This window comes from Eumetopias jubatus, unplaced genomic scaffold (assembly GCF_037043125.1).
Source record: "Eumetopias jubatus isolate StellerSeaLion01/CBP00866 unplaced genomic scaffold, mEumJub1_p1.0 scaffold_1, whole genome shotgun sequence".
In the NCBI taxonomy this organism is placed as follows: domain Eukaryota; kingdom Metazoa; phylum Chordata; class Mammalia; order Carnivora; family Otariidae; genus Eumetopias; species Eumetopias jubatus.
In genome coordinates this window covers 79,709,903-79,726,709 of record NW_028274807.1, presented here as the reverse complement: position 1 = coordinate 79,726,709, position 16,807 = coordinate 79,709,903, and the positions used below count along the sequence as shown (strand labels likewise).

The following is a 16,807-nucleotide window of genomic DNA, read 5'->3' as shown; positions in this document are numbered from 1 at the left end:
AAACTGAGAGCTTTCCCCTTAAGGTCAGGAAAGTGGCAGGGACGTTCACTCTCACCACTGCTATTCAACATAGTATTAGAAGTCCTAGCCACAGCAATCAGACAACAAAAAGGAATCAAAGGCATCCAAATCGGCAAAGAGGAAGTCAAACTCTCACTCTTTGCAGATGATATGATACTTTATGTGGAAAACCCAAAAGACTCCACCCCAAAACTGCTAGAACTCATATAGGAATTCAGTAAAGTGGCAGGATATAAAATCAATGCACAGAAACCAGTGGCATTCCTATACACCAACAACAAGACAGAAGAGAGACAAATTAAGGAGTCGATCCCATTTACAATTGCAACCCAAACCATAAGATACCTAGGAATAAATCTAACCAAAGAGGCAAAGGATCTGTACTCAGAAAACTATAAAATACTCATGAAAGAAATTGAAGAAGACACAAAGAAATGGAAAAACGCTCCATGCTCATGGATTGGAAGAACAAACATTGTGAACATGTCAATGCTACCTAGAGCAATCTACACATTCAATGCAATCCCCATCAAAATACTGTCCACCTTTTTCAAAGAAATGGAACAAATAATCCTAAAATTTGTATGGAACCAGAAGAGACCCTGAATAGCCAGAGGAATGTTGAAAAAGAAAAGCAAAGCTGGCGGCATCACAATTCCGGACTTCCAGCTCTATTACAAAGCTGTCATCATCAAGACAGTATGGTATTGGCACAAAAACAGACACACAGATCAATGGAACAGAATAGAGAACCCAGAAATGGACCCTCAACTCTATGGTCAACTAATCTTTGACAAAGCAGGAAAGAATGTCCAATGGAAAAAAGACAGTCTCTTCAACAAATGGTGTTGGGAACATTGGACAGACACATGCAGAAGAATGAAACTGGACCATTTCCTTACACCACACACAAAAATAGACTCCAAATGGTTGAAAGACCTAAACGTGAGACAGGAGTCCGTCAAAATCCTAAAGGAGAACACAGGCAGCAACCTCTTCGACCTCAGCTGCAGCAACTTCTTCCTAGAAACATCGCCAAAGGCAAGGGAAGCAAGGGCAAAGATGAACTATTGGGACTTCATCAAGATAAAAAGCTTTTGCACAGCAAAAGAAACAGTCCACAAAACCAAAAGACAACCGACAGAATGGGAGAAAATATTTGCAAAGGACATATCAGATAAAGGGCTAGTATCCAAAATCTATGAAGAACTTAACAAACTCAACACCCAAAGAACAAATAATCCAATCAAGAAATGGGCAGAAGACATGAACAGACATTTTTCCAAAGAAGACATCCAAATGGCCAACAGACACACGAAAAAGTGCTCAACATCGCTTGGCATCAGGGAAATCCAAATCAAAACCTCAGTGAGATACCACCTCACACCAGTCAGAATGGCTAAAATTAACAAGTCAGGAAACGACAGATGTTGGCGGGGATGCGGAGAAAGGGGAACCCTCCTACACTGTTGGTGGGAATGCAAGCTGGTGCAACCACTCTGGAAAAGAGTATGGAGGTTCCTCAAACAGTTGAAAATAGAGCTACCATACGATCCAGCAATTGCACTACTGGGTATTTACCCCAAAGATACAAATGTAGGGATCTGAAGGGGTATGTGCACCCCAATGTTTATAGCAGCAATGTCCACAATAGCCAAACTGTGGAAAGAGCCAAGATGTCCATCGACAGATGAATGGATAAAGAAGATGTGGTATATATACACAATGGAATATTATGCAGCCATCAAAAGGAATGAGATCTTGCCATTTGCAACGATGTGGATGGAACTGGAGGGTGTAATGCCGAGTGAAATAAGTCAATCAGAGAAATACATGTATCATATGACCTCACTGATATGAGGAATTCTTAATCTCAGGAAACAAACTGAGGGTTGCTGGAGTGGTGGGGGTGTGGGAGGGATGGGGTGGCTGGGTGATAGACATTGGGGAGGGTATGTGCTATGGCGAGCGCTGTGAATTGTGCAAGACTGTTGAATCACAGATCTGTACCTCTGAAGCAAATAATGCAATATATGTTAAGAAAAAAAAAGAAGAAGATAGCAGGAGGGGAAAAATGAAGGGGGGGAAATCGGGAGGGGGAGATGAACCATGAGAGATGATGGACTCTGAAAAACAAACTGAGGGTTCTAGAGGGGAGGCAGGTGGGGGGATGGGTTAGCCTGGTGATGGGTATTAAAGAGGGCATGTTCTGCGTGGAGCACTGGGTGTTATGCACAAACAATGAATCATGGAACACTATATCCAAAACTAATGATGTAATGTATGGTGATTAACATAACAATAAAAAATTAAAAAAATAAATAAGTAAATCTTAAAAAAAAGAGTCAATGTGATTTCATATTATTAAAATGCTGTGAATCTTTGAGGTAGTGAGACTTGCACACAAGTATTAGTAACATCCACAGCTCTAAATGATCCATGTTGTTGTTCCCTTGTTTCTGCAAATAATCAAGGGCTGACTGTAAACAAATAAGACAGCCAAGAAAAACCCCTGAACTTATGCAGTTGCATAATGATGAACGCTTGGTGAAAAAAACATGAACCCATATTTCATTTTACTCCCTGCATCTCTTCCAAGGATGGGTGGAGAGGGTGGGGGATAAAACATTTTTATGGGCTAGTATAGAAACATTCCAGTAATTAAGTAAGCTGCTCTGTCAGAACTGACTTGAAGAGTCAAAGGTACTTGAACACAAAGCATAAGGTTTGCATTTCCTTTTTAAATATCTATGGGAGTAAGAATAAAAATAGAAATGCCACAATCAACTTCACTTGGGGGTTTTTCTGAATCCCAGATGTTTGAAAAAATAGTTTGATATATTGAGGGAAACAGGTGCAGACAGTTTGGACCCCTGGGTACTTAGGGCAGGTCTGTCTTGGGTGCCGAGTATTAGACGAGGAAGAGTAAAACCCAATTCAGGGCACAGAATGAAGCCTCCAATGGTGAGCATTTTAACCCTGCTGTTGTACCTTTATGTTTTGGGAAAGTCAAACACCTGGGCTGTAACACTAGGCTACCTCACAGGGCTCCTGGAAAGAATGACTTAGAATGGTTTCATTTCTAGATTAAAAAAAAAAAAAAGAAAGAAAATCTTATGTAAATGGTGATATGACTACGGATACTACAGGTATTCAAGAGGGGAGGGCCCTTTCATTTTCAGAATTGTATGATTTGAGCTTTGCTGGCTTCTATTTTGCCTCCTACAGAATATCTCTGTGTTCATCTAAAGTAGAAGAAAAGATGCTCGGTGGGTGAGGGGAGAGTCAGCATGAATGAAGAGTCGTCACGAACCTTGTCGGATTACCCTTGGCCATCCCCCTACCCACCAACACTGCACTCCATGGCCCCAGCTGGTAAGCCCTAGGTATCCCATGGAGCACATGACACCTGCCCAGCAACTCCCCCTTACTCCTACCCTGTTCCTCCCCCTACCATGTCAGCTGGGGTCTGTGGCGCCAGCCTTGATCCTGTCTCTAGCCTGGCCTGGGCATTTGGACGTAGCATCTCTGGTGTTCAGATCCCAAATCTCTGCCTCTTGAACACCCACGGATCCTATGAAGGAAATTTTCTCTATCGCTCCAGGACTACAGAATCCAACTCAATCCTGGCCAATTGATGCTATCCTCCCATCCCTTAGGAGAGGGATTATGATAGATTCAATGTATCACAGATGGGGTCTCCTCCAACTTTTAGTTGTCCTCCAACTTTTCAGTTCAAGGGCCATGCCAATAAAGCAAAGACTTCATGATGACTGATTTCATTGGCAATTTAAGGTAATGTTTTCCTCATGCTTGTTATTCAACAATACTCAATAACAAATGTTTATTGATTACCCACTGTGTGCCATGAACTTACACATGATCTCCTCATACTTATAGCAACCTTGCAAGATTTTCAGGGGAGGAAGCAAAGGATTAAAGAGATTAAGTAACTTGCCCAAGGTCACACAGCTAGTAAGTCGCAGAGCCAACTTTTGATGCCAACTTAGACTTTTCCCTGCTGCTTCATTCTATAAATATCTGTTAACTGCTTAGTTATTTGCAAGATGTATTTCCAACTTCTTACGGTCTCAGGCTATGTTGGGCTTCTGGGGGAACCCCTCATCAATTACTCCATGGGCTTGGTTCCAAGAAAGCTAACACTCCAGGGTCTATTAATTACCCAAGGGCTTTTGGGAAAGGTGGTCAGCTTTTGGTAGGAATGAAGCACTGTTTCGGTCCCTTTGAAGTGCCTAACAGGAAGTATCTTGCTTCAGCCTAAACTGCTGAGGGACATATTCAAGTGGATGGCACTCAACAGGTTTGGAATAACACATTCCTCAAGTGCTCTGAGTTTCTGAGCAACAACGAAAAAATTCCATAGTTAGACTCCTCTTTCTGGACACTCAACCACAGTGACATTGGAATTTGGTAGCTTTTGTGTACATATTCCATATATAAAAAAAAATCCTTCATGGAGAGTTAATCCAGAAACTCCGTGGAGGATTGGTTCTTAGATATCTGCAAGACTTCAGTGGTGGCATCAGCTCATCTGCTAATACTGACTACCGCCTGTTTGAGGGACTGATGATCCCTTCCCTCCTCCCTAGCTGAAGCCCTCTTTCCTCCATTCCTTCACCTTTATTGCAAACTTCCCCCCTCTGTGAGCCCTGCCACATATAAGGTTTTTTGTTTTTTTTTTTTCAAAAAATAAATTCCTCTCTCCTTGCCAGGGCCAGCTTATGGAAGAGAAATTTGTATAGGTGCAAGGAGCCCGACACTCAGAAGGGTTCTGTACTTGGTTTAATGAATGCTCTACTCCCATGGACTTGAAATTCTTAATAATTTTGTACAAGGGGCCCTGCATTTTGACATTGCAGTGGGCTGCACCAATCATATATTTGGTCCTGCTCTGTGCTATGGACACTGAGATAGGGAGAATAGTCATACCACACAACTTAAGAGTGGGTGGTGTGCCTGTGGTCCCCTTTTTTAACTCGGGAGGCATCTTCCCCCAGAGACAATCCATAAAGATGGATAGAGATGATAAAAGCTCTACCCTCCTTTGCCTCAATATTTTCATCTCTAAAATGGAGATAGTAGCACTTACCCTTGCATGTTGTGAACCTTGAGTGGGACCATGTATGTAGTACCCATCAGCGTGCTTGATATACAATAGGTATTTGATGAATGAAATCCACCGGAGACACCAAGTGCAGAAAACAAGAGTTTGAACTCTGGAGGAGTTAGGAGCTAGCTTAGAATCACATCAGCTCCGGTGCTGAAAAAGATGTCTGACTTCAGTTATGTGACTTAGCTTCTCCCAGCCTCAGTGTCTTTATCTATAAAATGCCTTTATCTAATATTTACCTTGTAAGGTGATCTTGGGATTTCAATAATATAATGTATTTGAAAAATCTAGTTTATCACCTGGCACCTAGTAGGAGCTCAAAAAATAACAGTTCTTACTTTGGTTCCCTTATAACACCATTTCTGCACTCCAAACAATTCATTTACAAATGATGTAGGGATACAACCATTAATAAGTGTCTTACACTATCCAACTTCCTTTATTCTGTATGACCTACAAAATGGAACCTCCATGTATGTGAAAATCACTTTGTAAAAAATATTTGAAGATTACTCTTCCTTCTTTGCTAGACTATGAATTCCCTGAAGGCAGGAATCAGGTTTTATTTACCCTCGTAGCCTAGAACACCTTCTAACTAACACGTTAGAATCTTAGTTGAATTAAATGTCTTCTGTTGTTTTTGCCAACAAGATGATATTTTTTCATAATATTTCTAAATTAGCAATTAATTATTAGCCTGTCAATGATTAGGAAGCAGAATGTTCCAAAAATAGCCCCGTCTCTGCCATTAAAGGCCTTTTTATTCTTGCCCATCACACTTGGCTCATGTTCCTGCATTCTTGGGTCTGGTTCTTGCTCCATTAACAAAGCTATTCCACTAGGGAACATAACTTAGTTTTGGACAACCAACCACCTTCTCTGGCAACAACCTGTGTAAAGAAGCCACCAGAGGAAGAATTTCCTAAAACCCCAACCAAACCCCAAGCCCCTTTTAGGATTTAAGGAGGCCTCAGAATTGTGACTTTTAACCATTAGAGGGCTATGGGTCCCTGCGAGAGCCCTCTGCTAGTTATGGACTTTCTCTCCAGAAAACTATATTCAGTGTCCTCTATACAATTTCAAGGTATTCTCAGAACTCCTGCAGCCTTTGTACCTCAGGTTAAGAATTCCTGTTAGAATAGCCCAGAAAACTGAATGAGCCATGTGAAACATTCAAGTTCCCTGATAAATTCTAGCCCATGTTCAAAACAAAACAAAACAAAACAAAACAAAACAAAACAGTTACAACTTCTTAGATTTAACCTCAAGGTTGTCCCTGAATGCCCAGCCCGGCACCTTCACCGTAAGGACATCTAGCCAAGCCCTGACTACTCTCTGGAAAACCTAAGTTCAACAGAATAAAAGGAAGGCTTGTTTGATAATATCGTTTACATTTCCAAATCCCGGGTATCAAGCTTTCTTCCTATCCCTTGTGGCCCTTCCTAAGTTTAGCCGCTGGTGTAATGGGGTAACCATGGCAACAACCACCTGCCTATTTAAAACCATCTCCAAAGCTAAATAAGGAAGCCTGGAGAAAATGGCTGCTCGCCTGCCTCTCAGCGGACAAAGTGGGCACTCATGAGTATTTTCCACATGAGCAAGCAGGCAGGGTAGAAGCAGCAGGGACTCAAAGTTCTTACTAGGAAGGCTGCTAGGACCTTGTGCAACAGGGCCCACCTCTGTGCCGCTAGGTCTCCACTTATTTGCAGGCATGTGGATTTACACGCAAATCTGTGTGCCTCTCATCCTGGGCAACCACACTACCTTGACCTCGACCAGGGGAAGGGTGTGCAGCTAACTGCAGAATAGTCTTATTAATGGGATGGGGAAATGGGAAGGAAAAACAGTCACAAGATCACAGTGAAATGCACAATGACAACTTTTTTTCTGACAGAGGTATCTTTCTAATTGTATTTAATCCTGTGGGCAATTGGCAACTACTCTATTTATGTCCTGTGTTGACCTACTGATTTATGGAATATGGAGAAATTTCTGCCTCCCTCTGCTTCCTCACTCTCTACAAACTACAGGGGTTTTGCTTCTTCCCTTGCTCTTCCCCAGGCATCCTGCCTTCTCTCATTCCTTATTATCCTTTTATACATTTGCTTCCTTCTCCCTGGGCTACCCTTCTCTTTTTGCCAACCTGGAAAATACACACTTGTTTCCCGTGTCTTGGCATCTCCACGGGTAGAAGCCCCTCCACGCCAAATCCATGTCCTTGCTTTGTGTTCCATAGGTTAGCTCGATTCATACCACTGAACACAAATCACTCTGCATGTCTGCCTTCCGGTCTGCACCACTGGACTGTGAGCCCCTACAACACATGTCTGTTCAAAACACCTACAGAACAGTGCCTGGCACGGAGTCTATTTTCTAAAGCTAGTGTGGAATGAATGAATGAGCAGAACCCCTATGGATCTCACAAGCATATGGCATTTTAACAAGTATGTGTGCATGAGTATGCATAAGGCCCCCTCTGTGAAAAGAGCACCTAAGACGTCTGCAACGGGTGGAAGAGAAGGAATAAGCTAGCGTGCATGTGAGAGGGACAAGGAATGTACATGGAGGCTCAGCTGATTACAGTAAGGGTGGGGGTTGAATGTATACCTGTTAATAGTGATTTGTAAGTATGCGTAGGCTGGGTGAGAGAGCCAGATGGAATAGGCTTGGGACAGAAGGCCCACGCTAAGAAGATTAGTTCAGCTAGTAGATCCCATAGATCGCTTTTCCTGAAGCTGAAGTATGCTATGATAAGACTTTCTTTTTCCCGGGTTAACCTCCCAGGCAGTGGGGTCAGGGGAAAGGAGCAGGAATGAAAATGATGGTGCTCTTTGGGGTGTGGATCTTTAGTATATATAATGCCGAAGCGAGCACGGGGGTGTGAACCTTTAAAACAAATGTCTTCAAACAACCTCTGCTCAGAAGAGAATCCTATGGGCTACATAAGTCACTCCCTCAGGCTCAGTCTGCATTCTTCCTCCCCACCTGCTGGAGGGTGGGGTGGGAGCCCATGGTCAGCCTGAAAGGGCACAACAAAGAGGAAAAGGGATGGAAATCAACCAAAGAGAAGAAAAAAAGAAAGAAGAATGGAGAAAGGTATTTTAGCAATCCTAGGGGTAGCTATATGCCAGTCACAACTCACTTCACGCATATTCCCTCCCACCAGCAAGAAGGGTTTAGTTTTGTTTGCAAAAGATCTGGTTTTCTCTCTCCTTGTAATTTTGGACCTAACATTCAGGCTTCACACAGGGGCTGAGGCTGGGACCTGGTGGGTTCCCGGTCACACAGCCCTTGCAGGGACCTCTCTCTGCTGCCCTCTGCTGTCGGGGGATGCGGAGGCGACGCCCTCTCGGCCCTCCCCGGCCCCTCCGCTGCCGCCCCCTCCCTTCGAGACCGAGATAGTCTGAGCCCCCCACCCCACCTCCCACCCCGGCCATCCTGCCTGCCCCTCCCCACAGAAATTCCGGGGTGGGCTGGGGCTGCGGGAGCTTTCTGTCTAGAGAAAGCGGCCAAGCCCCGGGAGGGGGGTTCCAGTTAGCCAAGTGCAGATCCCCACCCCTCAAGGCGGGCATACCACGCCCTCCCTGCCAGCCCCGCAATCCCTCCCTCTGCACGGCATCCTCTGGGAGGGGACAGGCGACCAGGCTGCGGCAGGTTTCTGACACCGTTTTCTGCTTGGAAATGGAAACCGTCCTTCCGGCAACGTGGCAGGAAAGCGAAGTCCCTGGGCGGCCGGGCCAAAACGTTTGGGCAAGAGCAGGTGGAGGCCTCGGTCTGGCCCGGCTGCGTGGGGGAGGGGCGGGGCCGGCGGGCCGTGCGGCGGGGGCTGCAGCCTCACGGCACTCTTACCTGCTGTTGAATTTTTCAGGGTGTTTCTCTCTCATCACGTGGAATCTGTGTGCGATGGAAGCATCCTGAAAGGGAAAGACAGGGAAGCAGACGCCTGGTTAGTGGTCATGACCGTGCCATGCAGAAAGAAAGGAAGCACACAGGCTTTCACTGAAATCCCCCAAACCTGGAGAGTCCGTGTCACAGGGCAGAACAGGACGCTCCCGCAAAGGGTGAACACCAGGTCCAAGGTTAGGGGCTAGCCACCAGTGCTTGTAGAGCCTATGCCAGTCGACTCCTTGCAGTTTTCACTCTCGGTCAGAGTTTAGGGTGAATGAAGGGGACAGCCGCTGCCCTTTGAGGGAAGAGAGGGTGTCTGCGTGTGGGGGCAGTTACAGTGCAGACGCCCATGTGTGCATCGGGCTGAGTGTGAATTTCTGGAAATGCCTTGCCATATTAACTCTTTTTAAAAAATACTTTTTATTTTGGAATATTTTAAGACTCACAAGAAGTTGCAAAAATAGTACAGAGAGTTCCTGTATCCCTTTCACCCAGCTTCCCCCAATAACATCTTATGTAACTATGGTACATTGTCAAACCCAGAAAACTGACTTCGGTGGATGCTGTTATATATTAATTCTAATCATTCTTATCAATAGAAATAATTAGTAGCATTGAATAACATGCTTAGTAGATAATAAAAATATATTTAAACTTCTGGCTTCTTTTACTTGATCTCCACAGAAAGGACCTTCCCCAAGGTCAAGAAGAGCCTCACTACCACCTTCTATGGACACTTTGCTTTCCTATTTGCACACCCCTTTGCTGCGCTATTGGCTACCTGCTCCTCAGAACTATTAGGAAAGCTCCCATGACACCATGCTTCTGGGCTCTACATTCTCTGACCAGAACTTCTCAGCCTTGAGTCCTATCTGTAGCCTACACTCCATGTCATGGGCCATCTCGAGTTCTCACACTTACTACTAGCATCTCTGGTGTCTCCACAATGTATATCTGTAGAACCAACCCTGAGCTTCAGACCTAAAACCGAGCTCATCTTTCCTCCTCACACTTGGTCTTTCACCCTCATTAATGGTCTCATTTTCCAGCAGAAGAATGTGTTGAGCCCCTTCACCGCTCAGGCCTCAGGCCAACACGTTAGGTGCAGGGGTGGACTTTAGAAAGAAACAGGTGAATCGAACTATGTATGGGTTGGGGGGTGGGGAGTGACACAGAAACAAGGGAGCTGACTCAGATACGTGCAGGAAAAGAGCTACAGAAACTCGTTTACTACACTATATGGCTAAAAGAGAACTGAAATTCCATTTAAGCGAATGCATATTAATTCCGTTTCTTGGTATGGACTCACAAAAGAAAATTTCTGAACGTTATCATTATTTTTTAACATCAGGAGGTATCGTTCAGTGGAGAAGCTTTTTTGGAGCATGTGCTGTGTGTGGTGAGTAAAATATAGGATAATGGTGGGAAACAGAAAGTCTGGAAGCAAATTAGGGGGTCAAGAGGGGCTTCTGTCATACTTGTACTTGGCAGAGGAGTAAATCCAGCGAGCAACCCACTACAGAGGCAAGTCGGTTTTTTTGTGTGTGTGGTTGGCCAACACTCCCTGCTAAAATAATGTTTTGGGAATTTAACATTTATTTTTCTTTAGAAAAATATTTTATTTATTTGAGTTAGAGAGAGAGAGATCTCACAAGCAGGGAGGAGGGGTAGAGGAAAAAGCAGACTCCCTGCTCAGCAGCAAGCCCAATGTGGGGCTTGATCCCAGGACCCGGGGATCATGACCCTAGTTGAAGGCAGACGCTTAACTGACTGAGCCACCCAGGTGCCTGGGAATTTAACATTTAAACTCTAGTTACTGATTGTTTCATTTTTCTTTTAAGACACATGGAGAGTTGAAGGTCTTGGTTAGGCCCCCCTGTGGACACATGGTGGGAGATGTGCAGGGCCCCCAAGCCTCTGTCCTGGGTGGCTTCCCCAGACAGCAGGCCTTCATTCTCCCTCCCTGGCTCTGAGCAAGTTTCAGTGAACACTCTGAATAAGATTCATGTGACATCTGTCAAATGCTTCTCTAGAATTCAAGAAAACACTCCATCAACTTGTGTTCCTTTGAAGCACTAATTTTCTTCTGTCAGGAGAAAAGAAAAGAAAGAAAGAGGAGGAAAGAAAAAAGCCATCACATGTTGCCTGGCATGATTTGTGCTTTGTGACCCTCCCCGCACCCCTAAGACTGTTATGACTGGCTTCTGGTTTTCTTATTCTCAGGGATATGTGCACAGGCTCCCTCCCTCTGCACAGTTCTGATTATCCTTGCTGTTTTTGTTTTTAAAGATCTTATTTATTTATTTGACAGAGAAAGAGAGAGCACAAGCAGGGGGCGCGGCAGGCAGAGGGAGAAGCAGGCTCCCTGGGATCATGACCTGAGCTGAAGGCAGACACTTAACCAACTGAGCCACCCAGGTGCCCCGTTGTTGTTTTCTCTTTAAACTAGGTTTTGCAAAGCTTCTTTTCACAAACAGCAGCCTTTACAATATTGTTAGTTAAGCAGGGCGGGGGGGGGGGGGGGGGAGGGTTCCAATGTAATCTCCCTCCAATACACAAAGTAGCAAGGGAGAGCAGAGCAGGTCCTTTGCTGTTGAGTCTTGAAAAGGAGATGCTGATAAAGACTCTGACTCTGACCACGTTTCTCTAAGTGGGAATTAAAAAGAATGGAGATTCACCTTTGCCCTCTATTGAGCTCTGTGGCAGGCACTGAGCTGGGTGTGTTTATATTCAATAGTGATTTCTTTAAATTTTGGAAACCAGTGCTACAACGGTTCAAACTGTTTCTTGGTAATAATTACAGCAAAATAAGACTTCCATTTTTGAAGGGGCAGGTGGATGGAGATGGGAATTGCAAAGCCTTGGAAGTGATGGCATTTCTGAAGGTCACTCTCCGGTGTCCCTTCTGTGAGGTGTGAGGAACAGAGGAGATGATGGGCTGTTCTTTCCTGAGCTAAAACTGAAAGTCCAAAAGATTTTTGTGTCCCTTCCAAATATAAGCCGCCGTCATTCGGACTCTGAGATACTTGGATGTCTAGGCCAGTGCTGATAGAAATAAATTTAAAATTTTCTAGTAGCCACATTAATAAGTGAGAAGAAAAAGGCGAAATTAACTTTGATAATATATTTTCATTGACAAATATTATCACTACAACATGTAGTCAGTATAAAAATTACTGAGATGTTTAAAATTCTTTTATACTATATTTTGAAATTTGGTGTGTATTTTATACTTACAGTGTCTCTCAATTTAGACTAGCCCCATTGCAAGTACACAATCGCCATACACAGCTAATGGCCACCATATTGCACAACACAGGTCCAAGTCACTTGGGCAACTTATGGAGATAAAAAGGACAAAGGAGACAATAAAACAGATCATTTGGAATTTGAATAGTTCTGAAAAATTATGGCAGATCGGAGGATGAAAAAGAGTGTAGACTCTTTGTCCCAGACACCTCCCAGTCCCATTGTCTTAGGACCTCCAAGGGCTCTCACAGGTGACAGACAAGAACCTGACACTGAGGGAATCCAAAAAGTTGCAGGGAAAGTGATTACTTTTTGATAAATTCCCTAATGGGTAGGGGGCTCATCATTGTGGAAACTTAGCTTGTGAAGCCTGAGAAGTACAATCTGTAAGGTGGAGAATGGTGTGCAGGTTAGTGTGGTGATGGCGGCCTCTCCTTGGCCCCCGGGCTCCCCTAGCATCAGAAATAGATTTCATTGAATCAAGGGATTAGCTGTTCACTCCTCCCGTGGAGGCTCAGTGAAAGCAGAGCCTTTGAGGCATTTGGAGTTACACATACCCCAGGAATTATTTTCACGGGCCCAAACTTCCTGTCACTGATACCTGGCCATCCTGACATTTCTGCAAATCCAAAAATAAAGAGCAGGGACGAGGAGGCCAGAGAAGCCGGAGGAAGTAGCAGCCGGAATGACTATGTTGAAAATCTCCTGCCAGGGGGTGTTGTCAGTTGAGGGGATGGAGAAGGCCGACTCTGTCAACTTGTCACTAGTGGAGGGCCGGCACGTATGTAGGTGATGGCAATGTGGTGACGATGGGGCCACAGTTGGCTCTCCGGGTGGGCCAGGAGGATCTGCCCTGTTGATCCCTCCACGCATGACATGGATTCTGCTGGCACCCGGGGGGCCCCGCTGAACTTGTCAGGGCAAATGCTCTAGCACCTGCGACCACCACAGCAGCGGTCCTCATTGTCACCTTTTATACACCAGGGAGCAGACTCCGGACATCACTCAGATATTCCAGGTCCTTCCAAAGGGGCAAAGACTTTGCATGGCTCTCTTTGCCAAAGGAGTCTGACTCTAATTATCACAAGGAAGTAAAATTGCGGGGTTGGTTTACATACCGATGTCTTCTCTTACAAAGTTTGGGAAGTCAAATAGGGAGGAAGAGCTTCTGCAAATGTCAGCCCCCGATTCTGTTAGAGTTGCGTGTTGGCTACTTGCTTTCCCAAGAATTTCCCTTTCCAACTTTTAAAGAGCGAGCATACAAACCCTGCAAACATTTTATTGAGAGAAGCCTAAGGGTAAACCAAAGAGATAAAAACCGTCCTGGTTCCTCACTGCTTCGCAATAAAATATTAAACATGCACAAGCAAAAGGCGTATGAAAAAATAATCGTGAGAAAGATTTCTTTATAACTTGAAAGACGAACAGACTGGATTATTATAAGTCAGCCCCAGGCAAATAAATACCCTGACCGCTGAGTGTGATGGAGAAACTGTTTGTATGCATTTCCTTGGGGGACAATTAGGTGGTCTCCTTTCCTTCCTCCTGTCCTCCAACTTCCTTCCTTCCTACTTATTTGCAAAAATGAATTAAAACCATGATCATCATGGCTCTTGGGATTAAGGTGAGGTTATCTAGGTAAGGTGAAGCTATTTATGCCTTTTCGGTGTGTTTATCCATGGTCAGGAAATACTGAGTGAATTTTTTTGCATATGGCACTATGTAGAAACAGACAGGAGGTATCAAGAATCATGTTTTGAGGGCACCTGGGTGGCTCAGTCGTTAAGCGGCTGCCTTCGGCTCAGGTCAGGATCCCAGGGTCCTGGGATCGAGCCCCACGTCTGGCTCCCTGCTCAGCAGAGAGCCTGCTTCTCCCTCTCCCTCTGCCTGTCACTCTGCCTACTTGTGCTTTCTATCTCTCTGTCAAATAAATAAAATCTTAAAAAAAAAATCATGTTTTGGCAGCCAGAGCCGAGTGTGTCAAGAAAGAGAAGATGTGGGGCTAAAGACTCTGAAGGCAGCCATGGCTGTAAGCTGCCATCTAGAATTCCCAGGCAGGGCAACCAGCCCTGATACTCCACTCTCCCTTCCGTCTGGCTGCTTGCAGGGCCTGTGTCCCCTCCTTGCTATCATTTTTCTCCTTCATCTAGTTCAGTTCTGGTTTCTGCTCCTGTGTAAGAACACTTCTTGGACCATTCTTCTCTGTTCTGATGGGCTGTCTCCACTCACTGAAGATTTGGTTGGGACCATCTACATCAGAATTATCTCAGAGGCCTGTTAAAAATACAAACTTCCAGACCTCGCCCAGACCAACTGAATCAGAATACAAACCAGGATCTGTCATGGGGGTGGAATTTGCATCTCTGACAAAAGGCACCAGTGAGCCATCAAACACTAAATATTGAGACTCCCTGCCCGCCACCCCCCCACCCCAGTGAAGGAAAGCATTTGAAGATGGAGGGGGCTGTGTGGGGGCTGTGCAGAGGCTGTATAGCTCCTGGTCCACAGCTCAGGGGGTTCTGGAGGTCAACACTAGTGGTTCTCGGCTCCACCACTCTGTATTGTTCTAAGCTAGAGTTCCTTCTTACAGAATACAAAAGGATAGGGCACCTGGGTGGCTCAGTTGGTTAAGCGACCGCCTTTGGCTCAGGTCATGATCCTGGAGTCCTGGGATCGAGTCCCACATTGGGCTCCCTGCTCGGCAGGGAGTCTGCTTTTCCCTCTGACCCTCTTCCCTCTCGTGCTCTCTATCTCTCATTCTCTCTCTCTCTCTCTCAAATAAATAAATAAAATCTTAAAAAAAAAAAAAGAATACGAAAGGATAATGACTATGCCTACCAATAGGCCACCTGGGCCTCATGTGCAGCAGGAACTCAATACATGTTAGCAAGCTATACTCTGGTTACTCTAAAAAAAAGGACACAGGTTTTTGTGAAATTGCCATGATGGGAAGCCCATGCTCTAGAAGTCTCCTGAACGCCAGACCTGTTGGTCACGTCCCATTGGCAGTAGCTGAGGGCTGTGTGTTCCTGTTGGGGGAAGCAGGGCCTGAAGGGCGGTCCAAAAGGGACAGGAGCCTTTGAGCCAACAAGAAGAGGAAGGAGGGGTCTGCTTAGGTCACTGGAGAGCGCAGCTCGAAGAGACCTAGGGAGAGGCATCTCCCCTAAGTGAGGCCAGGTGAGCTGGGGAGATAAACCAGATCGGGGCACAGGGACCCTGAATACGCTGCCAGTCCAATCTGCCATCCCCTCAGACCCTGACTGCCGGTCCAGCGATGCCTCTGTCTTCTGTTGTAGTAACAGAAAAACAGTGCTGGCTTAGGAGCCAGAAAATGATAGCAAATCCCTTCATCTGACGCTTTGTTTTCTTATCTACAAAATGGAGAGAATACTGCCCTTCAATGTAGTCATAAGAATCAGGAAAATACCTATAAGTATGGTAAATTTTAAATTCTGTAAATATACGGTATTTTAAAACATCCTTTCCTCTTCCATGGTTCTTCTTCTAGTCTTCTTATTAAAGATTGTATTTACTTATTTATTTTATTTATTTGCGAGAGAGAATGAGAGAACATGCGCAGTGGGGAGGAGCAGAGGAGGAGGAAGAGGGAAAGAATCCCAAGCAGACTCCACACTCAGTGCGGAGCTGACGTGGGGCTTGATCTCACGACCCTGAGATCATGACCTGAGCTGAAACCCAGAGTCGGATGCTCACCCAACTGAGCCACCCGGGCACCCTTCTAGTCTTATTTAAAACCCTTTCCTTAAACCTGCTCTTCCCCTAAGCTATCTATCATTTTCCCTTCTGTTTCCTTTTTCTTTTTAAGCCACCAAAGTTCTCAAAAGAGGCACAGGTGAGGATGGTTGACAAGAGCAGCTACCCCACAATCTGGGCATGGATGGTTGGTTTAGAGAGATTCCTATGCATCTGAAACTGGGCGGCATTAATTCCAAAGACAGGGTAACAGGAAAGCCTGTAAGGCACAGCGTGCTTGTGTCAGTTCCTGGCCCTCACTTGACTAGTGACAGACCCCAGGCCCCATCTGCAAAATGGGGCCTGTGGGGACAGCGATACCTGCAAGACTGCGATGAGGACTGTGATACATAAGGCATAGCATAGTGGAGAGCACACAGTAGGTGCTCAATAAATGCTAGTATCTTTGTTGTAGAACCCCAGCTCTAACTGTGCAATGGATGGATCTCTTTTCTCCCTGATTCCATCCTCAACAGTTTGGAAAGCAGGGTCCACCTCTGTCCTCATTGGACCGGAAGCTGAGTTCAGTAAAACTAACTGAGTTGTGCTAGATGTGCTGGGCGCTGGAGGAAGAAAGAGGAATGTGGTGCTGTTCTTGTGCTCTGTGTGTGTGTGTGTGTGTGTGTGTGTGTGTGTGTGTGTGTGTGTGTGTGTGTAGGAGGTATGTGTTAGAGGTATGTGTTGCGTGTGTGTGTGTGTGCATGTGTGTGCAATGGGAGTGTGTGAAATGAGCACAGTAAACCAATCCCTTCACTCGAATGCAGA

At 45.2% G+C, this 16,807-nt stretch overlaps 1 protein-coding gene across 7 annotated transcripts in view; it reads right to left on the bottom strand.

The window, feature by feature from the left end:
- Positions 1–16,807, bottom strand: part of DGKG (diacylglycerol kinase gamma) — a 211,295-nt gene that overhangs the window by 90,416 nt on the left and 104,072 nt on the right. For all 7 annotated transcript variants that reach the window (XM_088025108.1, XM_088025111.1, XM_088025117.1 and 4 more), the window contains one exon: positions 9,002–9,066. In XM_088025108.1, coding sequence (XP_087881234.1) covers positions 9,002–9,066 — 65 coding nt within the window. The remainder of the gene's footprint in view (positions 1–9,001; positions 9,067–16,807) is intronic.